General features: G+C 40.0%; 1 protein-coding gene across 1 annotated transcript; it reads right to left on the reverse strand.

Annotated features, from left to right (window-relative positions):
- Positions 1-20,876, reverse strand: LOC308379142 (E3 ISG15--protein ligase HERC5-like; the record flags this gene model as incomplete). The annotated part of the gene is made up of 24 exons (XM_080856197.1): positions 1-212; positions 378-480; positions 807-990; positions 1,134-1,204; positions 1,286-1,352; positions 1,475-1,641; positions 1,736-1,876; positions 1,993-2,169; positions 3,856-3,954; positions 4,041-4,172; positions 5,181-5,332; positions 7,974-8,166; positions 8,375-8,480; positions 9,646-9,776; positions 9,882-9,973; positions 10,406-10,627; positions 12,342-12,471; positions 13,575-13,778; positions 18,532-18,917; positions 19,149-19,257; positions 19,441-20,217; positions 20,411-20,447; positions 20,571-20,659; positions 20,829-20,876. 24 exons carry the CDS (start codon positions 20,874-20,876, stop codon positions 1-3), a joined length of 4,029 nt encoding a protein of 1,342 aa, XP_080712323.1.
- Between the last annotated feature and the right edge of the window lie 1,111 nt (positions 20,877-21,987).

Raw genomic sequence — 21,987 nt, forward strand, 5'->3', positions numbered from 1 at the left:
TCATTCTTTCCAGAAGCCTCTGTTGTGGTTCAGAGCCTCAATGAGCAGAGTCTGGAGTCTCTCTTTGGACTGGTACATGGGAAGGTCCAGTATGGCATGACATGTGAGGGATTGTGGGAAATGATCCTGAGATGACTCATGCCAGGCACGTATGGTCATCCTAATCTGATCCATGCCCAAGATGGGCACACGACCACAGCCAGTCAGGAATACTAAAAGAAGACAGGGATGGGTAGAAGACAGAGGGAGAGTCACCCAGTGGCGAAGGAGAAAAAAGAAGAAGAAAAACAAATAGAATAGGATCAGACATCCATGCACCTGTTATGTCCTGAGATTGTCTACCAATACTATTTTCAGAATGTTAGTGCTGGACTTACAGAGGAAGGCTTTCTTTTGATCATGAGAAAGCTCGTCAAACACCTCCCAGAATATTTTAATCACAGGGTGGTTTCCATGGTATCCTCTCTCATACAATGTGTTCTACATGAGATTTACAATTTACAGTTTAGCAGTGTAATAACAAAACAAAACAACAATGAAATGATATTCAGAATGGCCTACATGGTAAGCAGCAATAGTGGTATAGATAATGTAGATACTGTTTTGAGCAGCAACAGTAATATAGATATTAAACTGATGATACACTAGGCACTGTTTCAATAAAAAACAGCTTTTCATCAGGGCCAAACATCACATATGCCCAGGGTTTCAAATTCATAGTGATATTTGAAAAGAATACTAACTATGAAGTAGCCCAGTGTATCATCTATGTAAGACTGCATAGTCACAATAGGTAGACTAATCACCTGTTTTAGTTTGTCCCAGTCGTAGTCCTCCCTCCCCACCATCATCCCCCTCAGCTCCTCCGGGTGGAACATTTCCACCACGTCTCTGGCACACACTTTGAAGAAGCCCCTCTTGAACTCCTCAAACACCCTCTCCACTGATTTGTTTAAGGCATAGTTCACATAGGCCTGCACAAACTCTTTCCTGTTGGCAAGGATAGGCAAACATGACAAAGAAACTTCCGTGTCTGTATCTGGATGGTTACACTGATGACATGGAGGCAAAAAGATCAACCACAGTCAGTGTCATTACATTTGGAGAAAAAAGGTAAATGTGAAGTGAAGTACTTGTTTTGGCTTGTCACAGGTTTTCCCATTTCTTTTGGATCCAGCTCAATTTCAGTGTCATCCCAGGTAATCTGTTAATATGATATACATGAATTTCTTTCATCTGACTGCTAATTATTGCAGTTAATTGTGCTTAACTTAAAATTGCTTACTGAATAGGTCATGTCTAGATTTTCAATGTCATCATCAGTATAGTCCAACAAGATGTACCGCAAGCTCCTTCAGAAACAAAACACATATGAAGACAATCCAAACACGTATGTTGCACTCGTACAGCATTAGTAATTAATAATAACTCCAACAACCGGTACATTTTTATCAAATCATGTGTGCATACTTACTCTCCAAGAACAGAACTGAACTCAGTCAGGTCTTCCAGTGTTACTTTGACACCCAGAAGTTTCTTGAACATAGCCAGAGGAAACGGCAGGTGTACAATGTTGTTGTTGTTCAAGGCTAGACCACAAAGTATTCCAAAAAGGAAGTACCTTTTGGTTTCATGTTTTGGCTGTTTGGGAAGAGAAAGGGTCAACAGATAAGGAAGAGTACAACAGAGTACAAGGTTGAAGACTCTCTGTGTTCCAAAAAGGGAAATCATTTACCTTAGATGGGAACCAGATAAGAGTCTTGGTGTCATTGTACATGAACATGCCAAAGTCAGGTGTAAACAAGTCATCAAACGTGTGAAGGAAAAAATCCTTTGCTTGCACAAGTGTCAGTTTTGTCTCGTCAACAAACTGGACCTAAAAACATGTAATTATTGGACACCTACCACAAATGCAGTAAACGCAAAATGACAATGAATATCAGAGATAAAGCTATCACCGTCCTTGTCATTCCTAACAACAGATGTGCTTACCTCCAGCTGTTTTTGGAAGTTTTCATGGTCAGTGGCGCCCAGTTGCCTAAATGTATCCTCCAGGAGATGGGTGCGTCTGATGTTAAGGTTGATCACAGGAGTAGGGACCTCCCCAGGGAAGACAATAGGACCTTCCCTCCCAGTGAACGCTGGGTGATGGAACAGTTGGTGGGATACCTGACATACAAATAACCCAGACAATGTCAGGATCATGAGATGCAAGTGTTGTGAATAGCTGTATGAGGTATTTTTTTTCTTATCCATCATATGCTTGGAAAGGCTGGTCATGAAACACATAAGAGGCATCACACCAGCTTCCTTTGATCAACACCAATTTGCCTACAAAGCGAACAGATCTACAGAGGATGCAGTAGCCCTGCTGCTTAACACTGCACTGGAGTTAAAGAACACTTACATCCGTATTCTCTTTATAGATTACAGTTCTGCATTCAATACAATCCTTCCAGGCAAACTCATCTCCAAACTTCAGGACTTAAACCTCAATTGTAACTGGGTATTGGACTTCCTGACCAATCGCACACAGAGTGTACAACTGGGGAAGCATCACTCTTCAAATCTGACCATCAGCACTGGCGCCCCACAAGGTTGCGTGCTCAGCCCACTTTTATACACCCTCTACACCCATGACTGTGCTCCCTCCTGCCCATCCAACTACATCTTCAAATTTGCAGATGATACAACAGTGCTTGGCCTCATCTCCAACAACGATGAGGCTGCCTACAGGCAAGAAGTGGGAAACCTGGCAGTCTGGTGTTCTGAGCACAACCTCAGTCTCAACATTAAGTAAACAAAAGAGATGATCATTGACTTCCGGAAGTCTTCCCAGCATAATCACCATCTCCCACTCTACATCAACGGTGAAGAGGTTGAGCGTGTCACCTCTCTAAAGTTTCTGGGTCTGACTCTGACGGGGGAGTTGTCCTGGGTCAAAAACACAGCTTCCGTTTTGGGGAAGGCCCAGCAACGCCTCTTTTACCTCAGGAAGTTGAGGAAAGAACACCTTCCTCAGAGGCTGCTGTATAATTTCTACCGCTGCGCTATAGAGAGTGTGCTTACATACTGCCTGAATGTATGGTCCTACAGCTGTACAAAGGCGGAGCAGGCAGCCATCCAGAGGCTGCTTAAAACAGCGGGAAGGATCATTGGAGTAGAGCTGCCCGACATCTTGCCCATCTCCTCCTCCCGTTGCCTGCAGCGCTCTAAACGAATCCTCACAGACCCTTCTCATCCTGCCCATCATCTGTTCCTGTTACTCCCGTCAGGGAAAAGGTTCAGATTAAAAAAGGCACGCACCTCCAGGATGGCAAAGAGCTTCTATCCCTGTGCAATAAGGCTCCTCAACAGCTTACCCACCCCACCCCCCTTCATCTCCCCCCGGCCCAGCCCGCCCCGCCCCCTATGGACTGCACTCTAACACTTGATGCACCTTAATATGGAAATATGGAGATATGGAAATATATTGCATTTATTATTTTTACTATTATTATTTTATGTATGATATTTATGAATCTATCTATTAATTGTTATTTATTATTATTTAGCTGTGTAAGAAGTCTGGTTGCCTCTACTGTCTCGTTGTCTTTGTGGCAATGACAAATAAAGTACTTTGAACTTTGATATGCGGACTCCCCTAGGTCCATGCTGTAACAAATTCTATCAAGCTATTTATTATTTCTTAATAGGTCAAGTAACTGCTGATATGTTATTCTGAGAAGGTGACATCATTTAGCTTTCATAGACAAGTTATAAGGTAGGGCGCTCTAATGTTTTATGATGAGTAATACGAATATTGAATAGCATAACAACATATTGAGAATAATAATTGAGGAGAAAGAAGTATACCTTTGTAACATGAGCATCATAATGGTAAATTAGCACCTTGCTCGATAGATCTAAAAGGAATGGAAAACGGCAGAAAATCGCAGGTGTCAGTTCCACTTCCTACAGGAAACAGACAATGAAAGCATTAGTATCCATGCAAATTCATCGAGATATGGGAATATAGTTAGAATATTTCGCACTGATACCTGCAGTTGTGACGACTTAATTTGTCTCCACAATGTCACATCCGTCTGAAGCATGATGGAGTTTTGGCTAAGTTCCTCTATGTAGAAATCAGTGAAATGAACTTGCTTAGACATCTCAGCTTTCCTGTTAGCCTTCAAAGAAAATTTGAGAAATTTCTCATCACCATGACACTCCTGTAGTTAAGAAAAAGCTGAGCAGGAAGATGTTCAAAGCTCAGTAAGTCTTAGTACAAGTACCTGATTTTATGGGTTTTTAATTACCAAGCCTCGATTCTGGCCAAATGAGAGGAGGTTTATTTTTGACAGTATGGATGGATAGACAACACTACTAATAAACCCAAATACACAGCAGACCTCACAGTTATAAAAATGTGTACTTTCTAATAGTGTTGCACCGATGCCATTTTTTGGCTCCGATACCGATACCGATACCTGGCTGTGCAGTATCGGCCGATACCGATACCATACCGATACCACTGTTTGAAATTTGAAAAATATATTTTTTTTAATCAATGGTTTGGTCCCATGTATAATACTAGTGTAACAGTAAGAAAGTCAAATTACATTTCTTGACAGTTTCAGCACGTCAGACATAACTGAGGACTAGTCCTCTATAATTGATGGTTTACCTTACTGAGCAGCACAGTGGCTTTTCTGATTTTGAACACAATAGAGTTAAAGTTTGGTCAGTTCTTTTTTTTTTTTCTTTCCCTGTATTGTTTCTTTGTGTGTTTGTTTTGTTTGTGGACCAAACCATTGATAAAAAAAAAAAAAAAAAAAAAAAAAGTATCTGCACTATTTGTTGGTACTCGCCGATACCGATACCACCATTTTAGTGCTGTATCGGGGCCCTATCCGATACTGGTATCGGTATCGGTGCAACACTACTTTCTAATGAAGGTGGCGTAAGGTCCCACAAATTATCTTTAATCTACCCCAAGTCTATGTGCACAAATGAAGTCACCATTCATGAATTAGTTGACCCTTTAATTGTGCACCGTGTATTTGAGCAGTGGTAAGAGGGGGACAGGGGATGCACCCCCGCATTAGCTTTTCCGTTCCTGCAATACTGCAGTAGTACCTCATCATTATGGTTCTTAGACTCATGAAATGCCATCAAATGGCTAAAGAAACACTCACTCTGTGAAGGCACTTGAGGACCTCAAGAGAAGCCTTCACACCAGGGTTGTAGTGCTGGAACAGGTTGGCTCTCAGGAGGAAGGACAGGGCGTTTTTCCACACCTTGATGTGCTTGGTCATCATTGTTTTTCCCATGGATCCCCACCAGCCCTCTGTGTGTCACAGACATCACTGTGACATGTACCATGTCCAACTGCTTTAAGGTACTCATTTTTCAGTTATTGACTTCACAATAAGACGAGAAGAGAGGAAGACAATAAGATAATTCAAACTCAAGAGCTGAAATAAAACTCAGCACCCTATCAGGTGAGAGAGAATTCAATCTAATTATAAAGTCACTGAATGTAATTGAGTTTCATGAGCTTTTGGTGGTCTGGTGCGACTTTATGAGTCAAAGCAATTATCACAGCAGATTTCTGAACGTTCAAACATTATTTGGTTCATTATCATGTCCACACAGCATATATGTATCAAATAATCTCAACATAATTGCAGTTATTACAGAGGTCACATGTGTTTTTCTCAGGTCACATGCAAATCAGATGGATGGCATCCAGATTAGGTTAAAGATAACGGGAAAGGCCAGGTATTTGGCAGATGCTTTTATCCAAAGCAACGGTTCAGTATACATTTTTGCATTCTACAGTATAGGGATGAGAACCTTTACGATTTTAACGATTCCGGTTCCTTATCGATTCCTGCTTATCGATTCGATTCGTTATCGATTCTCTTATCGATTCTTATTGGGTAAGGGGTGAAAAAAGAGCACAAACGGGTTTTTTACATTAATGTTCTTTTATATAAATTTCTAGAATGCTGCACACACCATAAACAGAATGTTTACATAAATAACCAAAAACTTTTATTAAAAAACAGACATTCTTGCCACTAAATATAAAACAACAATATTTAAATGCATATGTGGTGAGAGTGTCAACTCTAAAGCTATACATTGACATTGCAGAGCACTGTTGATTGCTATTTCACTCATCTATACTGTATAGATGAGTGAATGAGTGAAATAGCAAACAACCCCTATACAACCCTTCCTCTGCTACCTACTGATCTTTCTTTTCCAGAGCAGATATACCTCAGGAAATGTCTCATAATTGTTGGAACATTACAATGCATCCAGGTTTAGTTTAAGTTAGTCCAATCTAAACCCCTCCCTCATTGCACTCTTGAGATAAACTAAATCTGGCATTAAAATGGCACTAACAAAATCGTTGAATTGTCTGATCTGACATGAAGCCCTTGTTATTGAGTAAACTGAAGGACTGTATATTTTCTTGTAGGTTGCTTGGTTGTATGGCTAATTGCGAACTATTATGCTTAACTCTTCTAATAGCAATGTAGAACCCACTACAAACACAATAACGTACTGAAACATACTTACTTGTATCATGCACACAATGCCTCACATACGTATTTGAACAAAGATGATTCGCAAACTAGGCACTCAGTATATTTAAAACTTAACTATTGCTATGCCACTGAATTGAAAGAGAAACGTATCCATATCTAGGGAGCTGCACGCGTTGCTAGGCAACGCCATTATTAACGGAGTCTTTTGCGTTTCATCCCTGACTTACCAAGCCAAGGCAAAGTCCTCAAAATGTTTTATCATAACGGTGTTACTCCTGTGTTATCAGCAAACTTTCTAGAACCAACAGAGGGGAGGCAAGCACTGCCTCTGCCTCAAGCCAACGGCTGAAAATAGAAGATTCTACAGCTAAGCTAGCCTACGTTATATGACAATGTCCAACATCGCCCATTCTGTTAAGCAATTAAATGCTAAGTTTAGTTATGGTTAACACGACAACGCAAACGTTTGCTGATAACACACGAGTAACACCGTTATGATAAAACATTTTGAGGAGTTTACCTTGGTAAGTTAGGGATGAAGCGCCGTCGTTAGTTAGTCAAAAACATGACAATCTTGTAATTTAATACCATGTTGTGTGCTCAAGTGCTTATTCATAGTAGATGGCCCTCCCTTTGACGAAATACATGTTTTACAGACGTTACAAGTGACCATGTTTGCATTTGTTCGAGTGAAATAAAGCCACACTTTAGATCGCTTCTTTCTAGTTGCCATTTCTGCTGCGGTCTGATTTTTTAAAGGAAGCGTTCGCGGATGCGCAAACGGCACAGAGGTCCGTTTACAGACCCGGTTTTGAATTTGGCTAACGATTCCAAAGATTCGGCTCATTAGGAACCGGTTCTAAACAAGAACCGGGTTTCGGTTCCCATCCCTACAGTACATAGTCCTAAGGTTCTTTATAAAGTTTTTCATGTAGCTTGTATGACTCAAGAAACTTTGAACCCCTCATCGAAGGTCGTACTAGATAATTGTTGGTATATTTGTTAGTAGTGGATCACTACTAGATTGTATTTATTACTTTACTTTTACTTTACTTTACTTTAGTTTACTTGAACATCACTCCCAATTAAGTTACAAAATGAACTGCTTTCCTCCATAAATACTGCCTGCAAACATGTAGCAAAGACAAAAACTAATTGTATCTTTTTATAAATGTTGCTCAGCTGAATAGGACTAGCCCATATTATTAGGAATTAAAATATTGTGTTTATTGCTGTATGACATGTATAGAAGCTGAATTACAAGAAACCCAATGCATTCTTTGGGGGGTGACATGGAGGTACATTAAAAGTGTGAGGTCAAACAACTGTCATGTTGCATATTTATTCAAGAATGCTCCTTCTCAACCAACAAAATTACCATATTGTTAGAGTTTAGGGTTAAGGTATATAATATCAGTGGCTACTCACCAAGAACCTTCAACAAATCAGGACTCAGCTTGAGAATGGCCTCAGCCAATGAGACAGCGAGGTCTGTCCCCAGCTGCTGTTTGAGCAGCACCCTCAACAGCTCAGGCAGGATGAGGTAAACCCTGAGGGCCTCACCTCCAGCAGGGCAGTGGTTCAGGGAGGGGAGCAGATGCTTCTGCACCACACTCTCAACCTGAAACAAACACAGACAAGCAGAGTGGAGTAGCCACAGTCTTCACACTGCTAAAGAGGCTGCAGGTGTGATAACTCAGCAATATATTCTTATTTGTAAGACAATATTTAGCAGAAATCAATATAAAAAGTAAAACAAGATTTGCCATTACTTGTCACAAATTGCAACTTGTCGTAAATTGAGCAAAGAGAATACATTTGAATGCTACCTCTTTCAGAACCTTATCCTTCCGTGACAGCTTCTCAAAAAACTGGCGAGCCATGGACAAATCCAAACCGCACTGATGTTGTGAAGTCGTGTAATGTTTGTCAGAGCTGCACACAAGTATGGAAGTACTTAAAAGGGTGTATGGAAGAGAAATACTATGAAGAAATATAATGAGCAAATTACCTCTACCTTTTTTTAAGAAAACTTCCATTGATACATGAGACAGATGAGAAAATCATTGTGATGTTCCTAAAAGTATGAAGTGAAGCAGGAATCAATGTGTTGTAGTATTTTGTGTGTTATCGTATTTTTCTAAATTTTCTCAATGAGTTCATACAGTTAAAACCAAATGTTACCATAGTAACTGAGCAATAATTGGTTACCTCTTTGTCCTTATCCAATGTTTTGGGTTGCTAGAGATCCATCTGTCTGCTATCTCTAAATCTAACTCCCATATCTTCTTCAATTGATCACAATTAGGATGACTGGCAACCCAATTCTGTAGAATAATGTAACGTATCAAGTCTTGGAGTAGAGCATAAAACTGCAATAATGCAATTTTTCAATTGAAGGATATTTCAATTAACCTACCTCTCCAGACCTGCTAACAGCAAACGACTGGTTAGCCCCTGCAAAAATGATCTTAATGGTGTTGCCATTGTTTTGCTCTGTTTAGGGTTTAAAAAAGCACAAGACAGCCAGTTTAGCAATGCCACCACTTTTTTTTTATTGAATTCGCATTATATAGAGGACTCCTTTGACCATCTTGATTCAAATGCAATACCAAAGTAACAGCAATGTATAGTGTTACACAGGTCTACCATAAAAAGTGCTCATTGCCTTGAAATACTTATGTTCCGTCAAAAGTAAATCAATAATATATTAACACCACTGCCAAATCTTTGAGCAATATGCCCCAATAGACAAGAGAAAAGAATGGCTATATCAAGACTTGCATGTTTACCTAAGAAACAACTAAGAATAAAACTTTGTAAGGATGCACAGCTCAGGGTTAACTATGTGTGAAGTAAAAGGGATGTTTTACCTTGTGGTAGATCAACAGGTAGAGGAACAGTCTGATTGTTTGTCAGGCCACTCCCGAGCTGTCCTTGCTCTCCACATCCAAATGCATACATTATTCCTTGGGACTCAACAAGTCCCAATGTGTGATATCTTAGACAGAAACAAATGTGCACTGAGATACAGCTTTGATTTCCAAGTATTGCTTTTTAATTTTTTCTGTTCTAAATACATTTTACATATTAATGTTACCTCCCACAGGCTATCTGAGACACTTTTGACCCCCAGAATTCAGCCACCAGTCGTGGTCGTAGTTCATCTCGGATAGAGTTGTGCCCCAGCTGGCCATAGTGTCCTGATCCACATGTAAACACTAAACCACCCTAGACAAAGAAACACATGAAAGTATTTTCCTGTTCAGTATGTCAGGAGTACACACACATATATGCATATATCCAGCACACACAGACATAATGAGATACCTTTACCTTGGTTAACACAGCAGTATGTTCTGCTCCACAGGAAATGGAAATGGGTTTCTTCTCATTAAGGGAGACTACAGGGACAGGACTGAGTCTGTCTGCACATAGAGTCACATGAATACAGTCAGACATACATATAGACAACAAGTACCAGTACCACCCAAATGATGTAGCATCCAGTACCATCCCAATGATGTAGCATCCAGTACCATGATGTTCCATTCAGAGCACATTTCCTGAAAAGTTTGAATGCACCAATCCCGATGTGTCATGTTCAACTGGGTAAGCTTAAGCTGTAATACCTTTGCCTATCTAATTCTGTGTCTATAAACATGTAATACTTTTTCTCTCTCCTTTCTTCTGCACAATAGGATGGGCATATTTTGGTTACACAGTGACCCACCCCTACTTATTTTTGGATGTGATAGAGGGCAATAGTTAACATAGAATTTACTGATTGATTAAATTATACAGTATAAATGATGTTGATTCACTGTGAGGCAACAATCCTCTGCTTCCCCTGTACAAACCTGTATCGTCTCCAAGGCCCAGCTGGCCAGCACTGTTTTTGCCCCAGCCAAACACGGCGCCTGAGAGGGATAGGGCGAAGCTGTGGTCTCCTCCAGCACTGATCTGAGACAGGGGGATACCCACCAGAGACTTGAGGGGTCGGGGGGACGAGGTACTGGATTCCCCCTCCCCCAGACCTAGCTGACCGTTGGAGTTCTGGCCCCATGTAAATAACTGTCCGTCTGAAAGCAGAATACATCTTCACAGGGAAGGCTTCAGCAAACATCAAACAATACACAATAAATACAATTATCAATAAATTACACAAAATGATTTTTTTCTGCCACATCTTCCTTAATCCTCCATGGGTAATAAGAAAGGTAATTGATGCTCTCCAGAGGGCCATAGTATATCTCAATGACCATATGTTTACAGTATGGCATTACTAAACTAATTGTTTACGCACTGGGAATGTGTGTGTGCAAATAAAAGTTGATAATATGTGTAGTGTGCTGGGGGTGTTCCAACTATGCATTGAGCGTGTGTGTTTGTTGTGGTTATGTAGTTGTTATCGTTTGGGTTAGGTGTCCCTTTTGTGTCTAGTAGAGGTGTATATATAATGTCCATCATTTAGCCTGTGTCTTGTGTTGATTCATTTCTGTGTTAGTTTAGTCTAATTGCGGGTGCCTCTTCAAAAAGAAAGCTGCAGCCAAAACCAGAAGCAACACTGTTTGTTGCCTCTGCAAAGAACCATTTGAGTGACACAATATGCTTTACATTTTTATTAAATTGATAACATGAATACCTTTGGCAAGAGCTACTGTGTGATGGTCCCCACAAGCAATCTGTACAATTTGTCTGTTGTGGAAGGTTGCCGGGCCCCTGAGTATGAAAACCAAATAAACGTGATGAGCTTGGCAAAGTCCGTGATAGTAAACATAGCTGTGGAACTAAGAAGACACCTACTTTTGGAGGCTGGATACATCAGAGGAATCCCAATGAAGCAGTGTGCCCTGTTCAGTAAGCAATGCAACATGTGTTGCTCCAACGCAGACTGCTACAATCTTGCCATTCCTTCTTAGACTGACTGCAGAAATGGAAAGTGAAAGTACATTTTCTAAATTCAAAATAATGTTGACTGTTATTTATATTATAGATCAAGAATGGCATCTGCTTATAAATGTTTTGAGTATTCATATACATAATGCACATGCCATTCCCAAATGTATGGAATGTCAAGGTTGTAGGCCAACACAAATTCCTTCCACAAGTCAAACTGTAGAAATGTAGAACTGTACAAATGCCCTGCGAAAACAGGGGGGAGGTATACTGTAAAAAAAAAAAAAAAAAAAAAAAAAAAAGAGTAGTTCCTTGAATGACCTCTTGTTTGTGTAGCCTACGAATGTCCTTTCCCATTAGATTAATGAATATATAAACTGCTCGATAGAGGCCGGTATTTAATCAGATATTGTACTTCAAGTTCCTCGATAGTTATAATGCGCTTAATTTATGTTCGTGTTTAACATAATGCGATGAAACTCATATGAGAGATGGAATCAGCATGCCACATTAAGAATTTCAGTTTGAGTCTCTTATAAACAGAAGTCTGTGCTTTGTAGGGTAGATTAGTGAATTCAATTTCACGCAAGATGTTGACTGCACAATTGAAGATGGCCAAAACTGATAGGCCTATAGGCTACACTAGGCTGAATCATAAATTGCTTACCCTGTTTTACGTACAAAATATTTCTGACAGATAGACACCCCAAAGTAAAAATTGCTTTATGAAATGAAAACTATTCATTTGAATATTCACTGCTGGAAATTAATCCGATCTGAAAAATTGCTGATGAGAATACTTAAATAGCCTACACTTTGAAATAATAGGAAGCTACAACCTTGGTCTGTGTAATGCACTTTAAGAAACACCACCAATAAGTATCTGACGCAACTTACTTTGTTCCCACGCTGCTCCCTTTTGACTGTTTAATCTCACTGCAACTGATGCACTTCCATTTTCCCTCAGGATCGCGATCACTCGTTCTCCAATGGAGAGGTCGCAGATTGCTGCTGCGGGGACAGCCGCCTGTACCACATCGGATGTATGACAGTATGTATCCTTCTTGTTAAGAATATTAAGTTCTTGAAGTTTAACTTTCCCCCAACAATACATCTTAAACCGATAGGTCTAGTTTTACATGTAATAACGGCAATTAGCCTACTACTGGCAAGGACATCAAAAACATAGCAGTCAGTAATCTGAGAGTCATGAGTGTTCATGAGAAGGCAAGTCATTAGGTAGTGTTGGTGACGTCGAGAAGGAAAATGAAACTAATCGCCTAGGCTACAACAGAAATGAAACTTGCTGGTATGGAGACAGCTAGTGACTTCAAGCAATGTATTTACTTATGTCGTCCTTGTAATTCCACCTGCGTCATTGTGGCTAATCAAACAAAATGAAAATGAAAGTGTTGAAGGCTGCCTCACCTATTCTTCTCTCTCCTCTGGGCTTACGTCCTGTTATCTATGGATAACCTAATATAAATTCCACTGTAGACTACTAGGCTACTTAAAATGTATATGGTTGTGATAACAATGAAATGCACCTGCTCATTTATAGAGTGGGTCTTAAATAAGTTGCAGGTCCTATATGCGTGTTTTCTCTTTTCATTTTCATGTTCAGGAAATATGACTTGGCTAGTAACATATTTTCAGGGTGAACACAGTGACCATGTTGGACCATGTTGGATAGTAATACAAACTCAATACATAGCCCTGTGAACCCTTGCCCATTTATTTTAACATTGGTTTTAACATTTAACCTTTTTGGGTACCACCATGTCTAAAGTTCTTCATAAATCACCATGATTCGATCTCTGCACACCAAAACCACCAGACACAGGAACAGTTTTTCCCCCGTTATTGTCACTCTAATGAACAGTTGACAAATGATTTTATTATTATATTATATATTATATTTATTTAATTTATCTTAAACTGTTATATACTGTAAATTTTCAGTTAAGTACATTGAGAGCAACTAAACCCAGAACAAATTCCTTGTATATGAAAATGTACTTGGCCAATAAACATGATTCTGATTCTGATTCTGATGTTTAGTGAATCTGTTTGATACTGTGCAGTTTAGTATTTACCCGATATAGACTTCAAATGACAAATTACATTTACCCTCATCCCACAAGAAGCCTCTCTTGCGGTGCAGCACTTCACAAAGCCTGGTCCGTACCATCTCCTTGCAATGGCTTCTGGGAGATTATCTAGTGTGGAGTTGGCAGGACTTACTTGCATCTTGATCTGTTCCATCCCAATAGGCCCCCAGTCAAAGCCTGTCAAGAACACTAAGGGAGGGAGGAAAGTGGTCTGCAAGAGTTCCTATTCACACCACACATTTAGTAGCAGCACACTGTGGGTAAATGCAGGTGAAGCCAGACATCATTACAAAGTGTAGTGTCTTGTCTGTGTGTCTTGTTACAACTCATGTATCCCCCATATGCCACAGGCCTTCTTTCTGAAACAAATCTTATAATATGGAGAGTGAAATGTCTGTCAGAATTGTATTACTGTCATAATGTACACAGTACACTAAAACATCCCCAAAGAACATTTGGGAATGGATGGAACTCACGGTCAGCCTATATGAATTTAGTTTCGTTTTCGTGAACATTACACCTGGACAAATTCAGTTTCGCATTCATTAACGTTTAAAGAGACAGCCTTTGCCCTTGGCAGAGGAATATGCTCCACTGTGTGCTATTGTAGTTATGTAATGAAATAAAGCATGTGGCTATGAGGCAAATGGGTATGTAAGACAGGGGAAATTCTGAGCCTGTGAGGATCACCTTTTTTTACTTACTTCCATTGCTTTATCTGATTCTGAAAATTCATACTTATTAGTTTCATATACATTGCATCATTTGTCTTATCAAGGAACCGCCTGTGATCCAAGACTGGATTAACATGTTTTTGCTTAACCTGTTTGAGAGTCCCAGTCGTAGTCCCAATAAAGAAAACCTACAGTTCTGGCGTTGAATTGCTTTGCAACATGCACAATCCTTAGGGAACCTTAAGGAACCGTAAACCAAAACGAGTCCCTTGTGTATCTTACGTGCTTACAGTTCTGCGTTAAAAAACGACCATAAAACGGCCTTTAGCTGTTTCAAGGGCTAAACTTTTACTGCATGGGAAGATGTGTTAAGGTAAAAATGTTCAAGACAGCAGTTGTAGCCTACATAACTGCGAATACAAAAAACAAAACAGAAGAAACTGCTCTCTTTTGAGCCATGGTTGAATAGAATGTGTTGAAGTCGGCACAACTGGGAAAGGAAAAAGAGTCATGAGGCATTAGGAAATCCACAGCCTACGTCTATTTAGTGGTATAATGTCATGACACATCACAGTGGCCTATATAATATTTTGCCAAGTTGGTAAGGTTACAGGCAGTTATAGTTTTGACATTTACATCTCAAAACCTTTTGTTTTTAATTAGTCTTTCAGTTTTGTTTTTCAATTTCAGTTTAGTTAGTAGTTTTATGAGTATAGCACTAGCAATTAATAAAAATACATTTTGAGGAATTGACTCGTTTAGTTTTTTGTTCCTTTTTGTTCTTGAGGTATTATGAGGAAAGCCTTGATTTACTGTATATATAAAACGTAGAGAAACCACAATTTTGTGATTTCTTTTGTTTCTTAAAAAATTTTCTACATTTACATTTAGTCATTTAGCAGACGCTTTTGTCCAAAGCGATGTACAAGGGAGAGAACAATCAAGCTAAGAGCAATAAAACCTGGTGTAACAATAAATACTGCTTTTTTTTTTTTTCAAGAAATAGAAAACGACATAGAAAGAAAAAGAAAAGGAAGTGTGGGACTGTCACTGCTTAAGTGTAAGTTAAGCTTAGGTGCTAGTTAGGTGCTCTCTTGGGGATCATACAACCAAATTATTACATGTTCACTATGCATTATAAGTTGCCAGCAATTTGGTGGATATTTGCCTTGAATATCTTCTAGCCTTTACCAAGTTTTGCTGTTGTTGACCAATAAACAATTTTAGGAAAAACCTGGTCGAGAGTGCTTAGGACCTCAGACTGGGTCGAAGGATCATCTTCCAACAGGACAATGACCCCTTAGCACACAGCACTGGTAAAGTACAAGACCATTACTTCTGATTTGCCACACTAATGATGGGATTTTTAGTTTGACTGGAAAAACAGTAAATACATGCTTGTTAAAAGTGTACAATACAAACTGCTCTGATGATTGTCTCGTCAATGACAAAAACAGCCTGCATAGGTTTTTGTCTGTAAATAGTAATGTTCTACATAACGTTTCCAATAATTAACGTCAGTTAAAACATTAGTGTAAAGTAATACACAGTTGAATCTGAATGCATTGGCCTTAAAGGCATCCAGTGCAACTTTCGAGGCAAAAATAAACATTCAATTTCTAGTCTTTTTTACACGTAGTAAGTTTCAATAACTCCATACCATTACATATTGACATTCAAGGAGCAAAGATGAGACGTCGTTGTGTGGTGAGAACTGATAGAAAATCGTAAACAACAACAATCTTTTGGTGCCACCAATAAATAAAGCAGGATTCCCGTCGGCTATTCTCTGAGTTTTCCGATGAGTCCCGAACGCTTCCGGAGATTCTAACAGGCAAGGCAGTGCTGTCTGTTCTAAGGTATTTGAATGTTACACAATGATATTCCGCAAATGTGGCCCACGGATTGAATACAGTTGTTAGTACTTTCATGCCTGTAATTGAATACAGTTGTTAGTACTTACAAAATGAATTATTATTATTATTATTACCTTTCCAACAGCACACGTGCAAGTTCGCTGTCCCTCTGCAGCACGAGCTTCTTGCTTAGCTTCCTCCATTCGTCAAATGTATCGCCCAAGAGCACACGACACCCATATGCTTCTTATGAAACTTCAGTTTTTTCTGTGGTGTTGTGAAAACACGAGGTCGAACATGCTTTCTCTTCGTCTTCGTCTCGGAACAACTTAGATCCGCCATCATGAAATAGAACCATGCGCTCGCAAATAGTGAAGTCACGCATTCGGATCCTGCTTTATTTATTGGTGGCACCAATAAATAAAGATTGTTGTTGTTTACGATTTTCTATCAGTTCTCACCACACAACGACGTCTCATCTTTGCTCCTTGAATGTCGATATGTAATGGTATGGAGTTATTGAAACTTACTACGTGTAAAAAAGACTAGAAATTGAATGTTATTTTTGTTTATTTTTGCCTCGAAAGTTGCACAGTGATACATGTTGGAACTCATGGGTTGTTTAACATGTCCTACTCCTGAAGTCGTCCAACTTGTCAGCTTTTTATGTTCTGCTCCAGTGTGTGTTTGGCAGTTACATAGAAATACTCACAACACAGTTCAAGTGTCCAATGGAAAGGATTTTATTTTTAACTCCTTTCAGAGCATCATAACAATACTGGCGCACGTGGCTCCTGCCCTTTTGCAGCCCGTTATGATCTCACCCTCAGCCCACAGGGAAGGTCCTTTGAAAGTGGTCAGATCGGTACTTTAACAAGCCCCTGGGCCCAAAGCAAATGGGATTGTGGACCTTGAATCTTCAGGCCCAAAGCAAAACATTGAAATTAAAGGAGGTTCAACTCATATTCCTGCCACAAGAGGTCAATCCTGACCTTTACCACAGCAGAAGAGTCTGCAGATGCCAGAGGCTAAGCGTGATGACAGCGATAGCCTCCTGGTCCTCTCTGGGGAATGGGCAACAGGCTTCTCCACCACTGTAATACAGAGCACATCACTGCTTTATACCTCTCATGACAAAACCCTTATCTACCTTCAAGCTGTATAATAATGAATAATACTAGGTTAGGCACAGGAGAATACTGGACTCATACCTGGCAATGGAGCTATAGATCTCTATACGTTGAGAGGGTGGAAAGAAGATGGTATTTATTATGTGAATGCGGCAACATAATCCTAAATGTACAATATTAATATTTATAATCTTATGATGTGAAATTTCTATTAACTCTAGATTTCCAGTGGATTGTAAAGATCCTTTTTCTCCGCTGTTTATCCTCTCCTCTTAAGGACTTCACATTTGCTGAGTCCTGAAAGATCAACAACGATGAAAGAACACATTGTTTTATTACTTTACTATAATCACAACATGCGACAAGTTTAACTGAAAAAAAAGTGTCTTTCTATTTATAGGTCTATAGTAGTAATGTCTAGTACAACAAGTTACAAGTATTTTATTTGTCAGATGCACAAAATGACACAGGGTCAGACTGGGCACTGAAATTCTTATGACAAGGCGCCGCCAAAAAAACCTACCATTACATAACATCACATAATATTAACATAACACACCATGGTGTACACTCTGTACAAGTACTATGAACATAATTTACACATAATAAACATATAAAAACCTAAGTAACCCTACTAAATATACAAGATAAATATACAATAGGCAGTGCTAAACATATAACAGCCTATACATATAATACGAACATATATACATATAACATATAATACACATATAATAAACTATGCTAACCTATTGACCTTTACTAACCTACATACAACCCAGTGAGGGAGTTACAGGTAGTGCAGTTTTCCTTATGGTATTACTGCTAGTGCAAACAGTAGGATGGGAGTGAGTGTATATGTAAGTGTAGTGCAAACAGATATGAAAGTGACAATGACAGTGCATGTAAAGTGACGAGTGCAAAGTGGCGGTAGTGTATCAATGTCCATTTAGCAGCCTGATGGCCGTGGGGTAAAAACTGTTCTCCAGTCTGCGTGTACAAGACCTAGTTAGTATCTTAACTACTGTGAAGAGAATAAGCACTGCTGCTGAAATTTCAAGAATGACAATGACACACACACAGTTCACTGAATGATTACAGCAACAGAGATCTCCCATAGAGACTGGCCTGGAAAATACTACTGTTGACAGGTTGGTGCTTGAAGTTTTGCACATCAACACTGCAGGCTTAGTTTTATTTCTTAACTATTGTGGATGACTTAATCTATCACCGTATATGCTAATATCAGTTCATCTTTCACACCGTCACCTTTCCAAATTATCTGATTTAGTAGCTGGTTTGTGAATGTCCTTTACCTGGTGGGAGCTCATGGCTAGAGTTGCAACAGCCTCCTCTGGCCTGGTGGAAAGGCTGGAGGAGGACACATGTGGTCTCTCAGTAGGAAGATCTTTCACAGAGCAGGTGGAGGTACTGTGAGACCTACTCATCTCGCTAGTGATACTGCTGCAGCTACTGTTTCTGCTGCTGCTGCTGCTGGAGCTGATCAGGGTATTAGTGACTCCTCTGTCTGCCAGAACACTGCCCCCTTGTCCAGGGCACAGAGTTCCACTGTGTCCACCACAGTCCTGAGACCGGAGGTTCTCCTCAGGCAGGCGGGAAGTGGACACTGAGGAATCTGACTCTGAGATAGAGTACTCTGAGACTGAGACAGCCTCAGTTTCTGTGTCAGACTCTAACAAGGCTGTAACAGCAGGCCATGCAGAGGTTACTATCACCAGCTGATATTCAGCACTAAACATCAAATCTAGAAAACATAAACAAGGTTGCTTTTTTATGCTGGCTTCTAATGACTAAAGTAAATGACAGATTAACTATCTAACATAGCAAGAATGTATCTGTTTACATCTGGCTTAATGGAAAAAAATATATTGGCTCTATAATAATGTGAGGGCAACAAACAATCACAAATCACCTCTCTTTCTGGCCATCATGTCCACGGCGTCATGAAGGAAGTTAGTCACGTTCTTGGAGATGGCTGTGCTGAGCTTCTTCATGACTGGCCCTCTATTTAGCACAAACACCTGTGGCAACAGTTAAGTTAAGATTTCATGCATAGCTGATTGTATTTCTACACAGGTCTTTACAAAACTGTGTTTGATGTATAAATTTGAATAGTGAGGTGATCAACGTTTCAAACGATGCTAATTTCTTCTAATGGAATAATCTGTTGTGTAGACCTTCCTGCTGTGGGGACCTTGCAGTACCTGTGGAAGGAAGGGCATCTCTGCTGCTTGTGTCCTCACTCTGGATTCATATTGCAACCGTAAGCGACTTGGGGCATTTACGAGTCTCTCAAGTAGGTTTCTGGATGCCTCGAGTACAAAGTGTTCCATAATGAATATAACGAAGTCTTCAAATTGAAAGTAGTTGTCCTCCTGGGTGACACTTCCCTCTGCCCTGGTGGATTGCCCGCGTGAAATTAACTTCCTCAAGTCGATCAGTAGCATTGATGTTATGTGAATAAGGTCAATGAAGGCTTCTTTCGTTTGAGTTTGATTTCTATTTTTTTGTAAGAACTCCGAGATGTCCTGACAGCCCGCGTAGAACCCTGTCCTCCAGACAGCATACCCAGGAGTCAACGTCTCCAGGAGCAATGTTGGGATTTCCAGGGCCTTGGCAACAACGAACTTGAATTCTTTAGCCTGGGTCTGTCTGCCTTCTGATAATCTTTTGAAGTATAGGTGACTGAAGTCAGCACGTGACTGGCTGGCTGGCATGGGGCTCTCCATATAACCAATTTTGTGGGCCAGTTCATCGATGCCGGCTCCTTCTGTTTGGGGACCTTTGGGGACATCCTCACAGCCAGCTGCAGCCCGCACCAGGAGTACAGGGTGGCAGTTTAGAACAGCAGATTCCTCCTGGGTGGCACTTGGCTCCATTCGTTTGCACACCCGCAAGGCAGGCATCAAAATGTCCAGGGTGAGGAATCCTACGCATCTTATAATTTTCCTTATGGCCCAGTCCAGCTCCTCATCAGAGAACTAGAGCCAGATTATAAAAATCATAGATTGACTGACACATACTGGAGATATGCACCTGCTTGCACTCATGGAGAATATAGTGTTGATGTTGTGCAAGGTTGTATGTATTATTCAAATACACACACAAACAGGCTCATAAAAAGTCACACACTCAAAGCAGACATTAAAAGGCAAACATTAGAAACCAATTTACCGTGATAAGGAAAGCAGCCCTGATCATCTGCAATTCCCTGAAATACAAAGAGAGTATAAGCTTAAAACACTTGTTCATGGACACTGATGGTGACATAGATAAATATGAAGGGTTCACCAAGCAACTCCATGATGTGGGTGAACATCTAAAGGTGACCTACTCAGCAGAAAACTGCTCGGTGAAAGGTAGGACACTGATTTTACACAAGTCCACATCAAGGAGTTCGTCAAAATATTGACGCACAATCTTCTGCAAGAAAAAGACACAACAAAAAATACTGTCAAATGTAGTTTGCACTCACATTTGTGCAAACAAATGTTTATGGTATAAGTTCACCATTACTTTAACTGCCTGGAGTCTAAATTCATGGCCAATATGCTGTTTCCCCTCTCATTTTTACATCGACAAAACTACATACCCCAAGGTCTCGAGGTCCTGAGTTAAATCTTCCTGAAGTACTCGCCATCGTGTATTGTAAGAAGCTATACTAAAATGCATGCACTGGAGTAACACCTTACAAGTTAATTAATCAATGCTGTCACTTTGCTTTATAGAATTTTCAGGTTACCCTACGTCACAAAGCTGGAAAAGTGTTCTCATAAAGCATGACGTCTAAATGTCATGACAACGACTTTAGCTATAACATGTAGGCTACTGTAACTGAGGGAGACCGGGTACAGTTGTACCGGGAACAGTTGTAACATGCTTAATTTCTCAGCTCGTGTTTAACGTAATGCAATGAAACATAGACGACACGTATGGAGGCATCAGCATGTTACATTTATAAATTTGTGTAACAATTTCTGTCAAAAGTTATAGACAGACGTCGTTTCCGTGGGGCACATTTGTGACTTAAGTTGTGTGCAATATTATGACAGGACAGTTGATGTGCTTTGACCGTATCTAAAGTAACAGGTGGCTGTGTTCGGTGGCTACGGCCGAACACCACCCGTGGGATTATCCCTTACCTACTCCACTCCCACTCGTGCTATATTGCTTAATTATATTCCAATTATCTTATCAAATATAAGGAGAGGTGCACCCGGTTTTCCCTACCCCAATGGCCCATTTACAATAAATACACTATAAAACATATTTGACCACACGGTGGCAGCAGCATATCAGATATCACTGCATGTGATGTAATGCATTTAAGGAATTACATTTAAACAATGAAATCCAGGCGGCGTCTTCCCGCAAAAATAATTTGTTTTACCATAACATGATTAAAATGCACAATGGGCGAGTGGGCGACACTCCCCACTGATAATGTAGGCTATTTGTATGACGAACTAGAGAGGAAAACTTGATTCAGATCTTGATTCTTGTGGGGTTTTCTAATTAAGTGGTGTTAAATATGAAAACAAAAAGTGGCAAAGAATAAATACATAAGAACACCAGTCGACCCCAACAATAGGGCAAATAATTCACAAATGCACACAACACTGACAGGATATTACCATTGACCACAGGCAAGTTGACACTCAAAGGCTGCAACTGACACATGTCAATAACTCCAAAACTGTTTTTAAAAAGTGCATTATCCTAGCTCATTACTAATAATGTGTGGGGTAGTG

Source organism: Sprattus sprattus (assembly GCF_963457725.1).
Source record: "Sprattus sprattus genome assembly, chromosome: 18".
Lineage (NCBI taxonomy): Eukaryota > Metazoa > Chordata > Actinopteri > Clupeiformes > Clupeidae > Sprattus > Sprattus sprattus.